The sequence below is a fragment of the Corticium candelabrum genome, chromosome 8, assembly GCF_963422355.1.
Source record: "Corticium candelabrum chromosome 8, ooCorCand1.1, whole genome shotgun sequence".
NCBI classification, from domain to species: Eukaryota; Metazoa; Porifera; class Homoscleromorpha; order Homosclerophorida; family Plakinidae; genus Corticium; species Corticium candelabrum.
The window spans coordinates 4401471-4407855 of NC_085092.1; the positions used below are offsets into that span (position 1 = coordinate 4401471).

The window sequence follows — 6385 nt, forward strand, 5'->3', positions numbered from 1 at the left end:
AATTAATTAATTTTTCTATTATTTTGTATTTGTTTTTCTAGTTGAATCTCGTGAGTGGAGTGGTGGGAGTCAAGCAACGAGCTGATGCCGAGACATGGAAGTCGCACAAGAAGGCTGTTAGGGAATTGTTAAAGTCGAGGAGAGTGAGCTTTACGCAGGAGATGGCGACGGTGAGAATGAGGAATATGGACAGTCGATATGGTTGTGTGTGTGTGTGTGTGTGTGTGTGTGTGTGTGTGTGTGTGTGTGTATGTGTGTGTGTGTGTGTGTGTGTGTGTGTGTGTGTGTGTGTGTGTGTGTTTGTTTGTGTGTGTGTGTGTGTGTGTGTGTGTGTGTTTGTTTGTGTGTGTGTGTGTGTGTGTGTGTGCCAGTGTGTGTGTGTGTGTGTGTGTGTGTGTGTGTGTGCGCGTGCGCGTGTGTGTTTATGCAACTTCGTCTACAATACTCTTATGCAACTATTCACCTTGTATGTGTATGTACAAACTTGTTTCTAGATTGAGGGTGACGTTGCAAAGCAAAGGGCGAACGACGTACAAAAGCATGCAGAAAGCATTGGAGCCGACTTGTATACCGGAAAGATGGCAATGGAACGAAATGTACAACCCATAACCTTTCTCATTTAGTCACCAGTGTCTATTTTGGATTTAGCTTTTACAGAAACAGAAGGATGCAAAAGCAATCGAGCTACTACAAGTTGTATATTCATAGCAAAGTTGACGTAAATATTCCGGCATTTTCTTATACATTTAGATGGGCCTTTCAAAGGAAATGTCTTTGCGTAATGAAGCACAACTCGACGAGGTGAATGAGAAAATTATTAAAGAGCACAAAGAGGTAGCAGTGTGGATATGTGTAGTTGTGAGCTTTGGATTGGAAAGGAAATGTGATGTGTAGGGGATGGAACGTTTGGGAACGACTTTAGCTAAAGAGAGAGAGAAACAGGAAGAAGTTGGTAACGCCTGTTTGCCTGACTGGCATACGTAGATCATAAAGTGAACCGCAGTTATAAGTAGAATCAATGAACTTGTGTTGATACTTTCGGTTTATGGTTTGTTTTTGTCGTTTTGCTTTGAACGCATGCCGATTTTCGGTCCATGCGTGAGCACATGCGCGTTTTCTGTGTGTTGGTGTTTGTACGGTTGTTGTTGTTGTTGTTGGTGGTGGTGGTGGCGGTGGTGTGTGCGTGCGTGCGTGAGTGCGTGCGTGCGTGTGTGTAGGGCGGTGCGTTGGAGCAGATGGTAGAGCGTTGATGTTGACATCCGGGATCTTGTATTCCGTGATGAGGGTTGAAGGTTCGATCCTGGTGGAGGCGACACTGTCGCAGTTTCCTTGAGCAAGAAACTCATCCACACTTGCTTCTTTCGACTCAGGAGCATAAATGAGTGCCTGGTCATTGACTGGGGTGGACGAGACCGCTGGCTTGGCAGCAACATCGTGCAGCAGACGGGTACGTGTGAGCCTTGGTGTCCAGTTCAAGAGCTGCGCCATTGTTAGTGCCCCTGGATTACTCTGGCCAAGCTCCAGGTGGATTGTAGCGCTGGTCCCAAGACTCCACGTAGTACATGGAGGCCCTGTCTCTAGAGGCAGGGGAGCTATCTCCGCAACTGACCTCAAAGTCGACGTCGAAAGACGTGGAGGGCTTAACATTTGTCCATTTGTGTGTGTGTGTGTGTGTGTGTGTGTGTGTGTGTGTGTGTGTGTGTGTGTGTGTGTGTGTGTGTGTGTGTGTGAGTGTGAGTGTGTGTGTGTGTGTGTGTGTGTGTGTGTGTGTGTGCGTGTGTGTTTGTGTGTGTGTGTGTGTGTGTGTGTGTGTGCGTGTGTGTTTGTGTGTGTGTGTGTGTGTGTGTGTGTGTGTGTGTGTGTGTGTGTGTGTGTGTGTGTGTGTGTGTGTGTGTGTGTGTGTAACAGAAACAGCAACCTTTGAAACTAGGCATATATTGCATATATGTACTGCAAAGTCTAAGTCATGGTTTTGGCTTCACTGCCGTAAATCATGCCGGCCTTGTAACCCATCAGAGACAGGAACATGCTCAGTCCCTAACTGGCCAATATCAGGATATCCACCAAACTTTCCTTCAACCAGATCTCCAAAAGCTCGAGGGTTTTTGCTCTCAGAGAAGTTGCACCTCCCAACATAGGCTTTGTTGACCTTGGTCTGCACCGTGGGTTATGAGAATGTACGCAATGAAAGGAAAGCAAAGGTTTGTGTGTGTGTGTGTGTGTGTGTGTGTGTGTGTGTGTGTGTGTGTGTGTGTGTGTGTGTGTGTGTGTGTGTGTGTGTGTGTGTGTGTGTGGCTGAGAAAGAGGTCGAAGCACTGCAGTCGATAGGTTCGGGGGAGAATTAGTGCCAGTCTTGTCAGGATAAAAGCGAATGATGTGATCGATGTAGCAAAGGGGTAAATGAAGTTGAGAATTGTGGAAAAAACGTGTGTGCAGCCAACAGTCAGATCCAGAGAAGATCTCTTGTATGTGAGTGTGTAAGGAACGGGATGACCGCACCAAACGCAAATATTCCTTAAGAGTTAAAAGTTGTCAAAGGTCCGGGTTTACCAATGGTTGTACTATCACGGTTTATTGGCCAACTGAGGGCGGTTGCATGGGTCCAATGGTGTGTGTGTGTGTGTGTGTGTGTGTGTGTGTGTGTGTGTGTGTGTGTGTGTGTGTGTGTGTGTGTGTGCGTGCGTGTGTGTGTGTGTGCGCGCGCGCGTGTGTGTGTTTATCATTTTATACTTTGATCTTTTTGAGTTTTCTTGTATGTTTGCTTGTTCGGCTTTGCAATTTGGTATCATCGCTTGCTTACGCATGCTTTCCTTACAGGTTTTTGTGATGTTCACATGCCTGCGTTGACGCTTGCACATTTATCAACTACATCTTCTTTTGATACATCTTACATGCATACAGAACTGCCTTGTTACTCGACTATAGAATTGGATGCTAAAATCGTAAACTGACCTCCACTTTTGCATGTGGTCGACAGTGGTCTGGTAGCTACGTATTTATAACCTTCATTGTTTTCTGTCTTGTTAGGCTTTGTTGCGGAGATTGAAAGAGCATGTTCAGCGTAAACTCTCACGCAAATCCGCACGGGAGTCATCTCCAGAAAGACGGAGCTTACCGAATCTCGACCCCGTGTATGAAGGAGAACAAGTACAAGACGAAAAGTAGGTAGATGGCATAGTGAAAGACAGTTTGGGTTGGGTTAATTTTTCATTCTTTCTGCGTTGAATTATCGTTGGCCGTTCCGTGAACTGACTGATGGCCAACCAAATAAAATCAAAAACTGAAACTTGAAAATATAAAATGGAAAATCAAATGCGAAAAATGAAAATATGAAAAAAGACAGAAATTTGCTGGCCAGATTTAATTTTTTGACTAAGGTATTTGAAAATATTCAACAGAAAATTGATAAAAGAAAAATTAAAATTAAAAAAATTTGCAAATTGAAATTTCCAAAATTGTTGGAAGGGTTACTGACAAATTTGTAATTCTTATATGTTTGCCAGCATGACTGTAATGTAACCTTAACCCTAACCCTATGTCTTTGGGATTTTGATTTTTTTAAAGGTTTGGAACAAAAATTGTAACGTTTTTAGACAGAACATGCGCCAGTTATGCAAATTTATTATGCATATCATGTTCGTGTTGATTTTGACGATGCTGTTGCGTACTGTTTGTATACAGACGTATGCAACATATCATTTTGTTGTACTGTACATACACATACATCCACTCGGTTGGAATTTTTGAATTTTTCTGATTGACATCTGCATATGCGAAAAAACCAAGAGGTAATGTGCGCTGCTAGAATTTTGGTGCTTGTGTGTAATTGTTCCACATAATTCTCTACTACAACAATTTTAAAATTTAAGGTTTGAACTAAATATTCGTACACCTTATCAGAGGCAATGTAAATGCAAGAGCAGCGTCTTGAGTGGAACGAGTAAGCCATACAGACGACCGATGAGAATCTTGTTTTACGTTACCAGAATCCTTTAATCATATTTCAAGTTTTATATAAACGAAAGTTGCAAGTTTTAAATCGGTAAATTACCTAAAAATCCCCAGGCACTTATTTTTGGAAAAGTCGCCTGGAGTATGTCAGAATAATATCCCAGAGGTTACTGTGTAATTGCATTTATTTATATAAATTTAAAAATGCATATATTGACAATTGATGCCTGTGAACAACACTCAGATCAAGGCATCCACCTATATGCTGTTCGTGCACCAATTTGTACTCTAAAGGCTGATAATAAATTAAGAATTAATTAAGGCTGAACTTGATATAGTATACTGCACATGGCTTTTTAATTAAGTTACACTACGATTTCCATCTTATAGAGAGGCGTTTGTTCGGATAGGCACTTAGCCAGATAAATCAATTGCCGAGGGCGTGACTTACATACGGGCTGGAATGTGGCCGAAACGTCACGAAATGACGTTGTAAGCAAATTTAACTAATGCAATCAGTTAGTTTGATCACAGTGACACACATTGACGTCACGAATAACTTATTTTATGTATAAATTTTGGTCACGAGGCACACCTAATCTCTAGACTTGCACGTTACAAAACGGTAACCGTTCAAATTTCCCGTATAACGCCTAATTAGTTCATATCAACAAAAAATCAACGCTACCACGTGTTGCGGCTCATGTTGCCTCGCTTGCTGCTACGCGACGGAGGCGTGAGCAACTGCGCATGCTCACGAGGGTGTCGTTTTGGTAACCAGCGGAAGATAACGCGTTTATACAAGCACTTTTTCTACCGCCATTTTGCATCCCTCTACACACACACACACACACACACACACACACACACACACACACGCACGCACGCACACACACACACACACACACACACACAGATGCACACACACACACACACACACACACACACACACACACACACACACACACACACACACACACACACACATGCACACACACACACACACACACTATTCAATTTCAATTCTTTTTTGTATTTTGTTAATTTTGACACTGTCTATACAGGAAGTTGAGCCTTGATTTGCAAACCGAACAGGCGAAACGTTACGTCAAGGAAAAGGCCGAGCTAGATCGACTAGTCGCTATGGAGGAGCACGGACTCGATCTCGTGTCGCGTCTCGTGCGATCGGGTCGTTTCGATGAGAGCGATCTTGCAAGTGCCCTTCGCTCACTCTTCCCAACAAAGAGTGAAAAAGAGCTGGATATGATCCTAGACAAGGTGTACAAAGACACAGCCCGCAGGCAAAGGGGAAGGTGAGATGTCTGAAGGAAGGGGAGGAGATTGACTTTGGTGGTAGAATTTACTGATTTTTGTACAGACGGGGTACTCGTCAACCGAGCAAGCTAGAGGAGCTTATTAAAGAAGATTTGGAAAGGCTTTATCAACTAGCTGAGGCTTGAAAGTCAGATGCATGATGTCGTAATTTAATTAATTAAAATTAAAAATTAATTAATTAAATTAATAAAACAATAAATATTTATAAAATTTAGTTTAATGACTTGAAAAGGTGGTATAGTTTTACGTAAAAAAGTATGTCTGTTGTCTCACGATCGAGTAATGCATATGATCGTTGGTGCAGTGCAAAATGAAGACAACACGTGACAGAGCTTTATGGCAAGATTGGAACAATGTACGGGATAAGAACAGTACGATTAGCAAAGCACATGTAGTTGCGGTTATTGGATGGGCACGTTGAGAAACTGCACTTATATCATCATTCATTATAATCGTACACAATGCACTTTGTGTGAAGCATCTGGGTGTGTTTATGCAAATCCTTTGGTGGGCTTGAACAGTAACTCTATAGTAGACTTTCTCTACACTTGCAGCAGCCTTCAGAATACTTTAAATTTATAATATTTTGTTTTTTCTTTGAGGGTGCATGTACTATGGCTTGAGGTGTTGGTCTCATGCTCTGCTTGCACTTTTCAGCTTCAAATTGTTGGTGGCAGGTTGGGGAATGATTGTTGCTGAACTGGAAGTGTCATAGTAATAGTATCAGTATGTGCTGTGCAACACCACAACACGTCTATAGTATTTATCATACCGCGGTCTTGTTCATGTCACACTATAACGGCGCGTAAGCATACGGCTACCAAGAATCTCGACAAACCGCTTCGCACAGCGTAAGGTTCAGAAGTGTGTGTGTGTGTGTGTGTGGGTGTGTGTGTGTGTGTGTGTGTGTGTGTGTGTGTGTGTGTGTGTGTGTGTGTGTGTGTGTGTGTGTGTGTGTGTGTGTAAACACGGTGTCTCTTGGATGCTAAATAAAGTTACCATATCGATATAAAAGTTTCAGAATATGATCTTGCTAAATGTCGGATGAGTCAGTAATCTCTGATTATTTTAAACTGACATTCCACGATCGAACTGAGAA

General features: G+C 42.5%; 1 protein-coding gene across 2 annotated transcripts in view; it reads left to right on the forward strand.

The window, feature by feature from the left end:
* Positions 1-5752, forward strand: part of LOC134183281 (progesterone-induced-blocking factor 1-like) — an 18066-nt gene extending 12314 nt beyond the window's left edge. Inside the window, exons 16-24 of one of the 2 annotated variants that reach the window (XM_062650773.1) lie at positions 42-170; positions 495-596; positions 649-696; positions 751-834; positions 895-948; positions 3028-3161; positions 5016-5264; positions 5330-5413; positions 5591-5752. In XM_062650773.1, the coding sequence (XP_062506757.1) occupies positions 42-170; positions 495-596; positions 649-696; positions 751-834; positions 895-948; positions 3028-3161; positions 5016-5264; positions 5330-5411 (882 nt within the window). In that variant the 3' untranslated portion in view covers positions 5412-5413; positions 5591-5752. The remainder of the gene's footprint in view (positions 1-41; positions 171-494; positions 597-648; positions 697-750; positions 835-894; positions 949-3027; positions 3162-5015; positions 5265-5329; positions 5414-5590) is intronic. The other variant, XM_062650774.1, reaches the window with a different exon arrangement.
* The last annotated feature ends 633 nt before the right edge of the window (positions 5753-6385 follow it).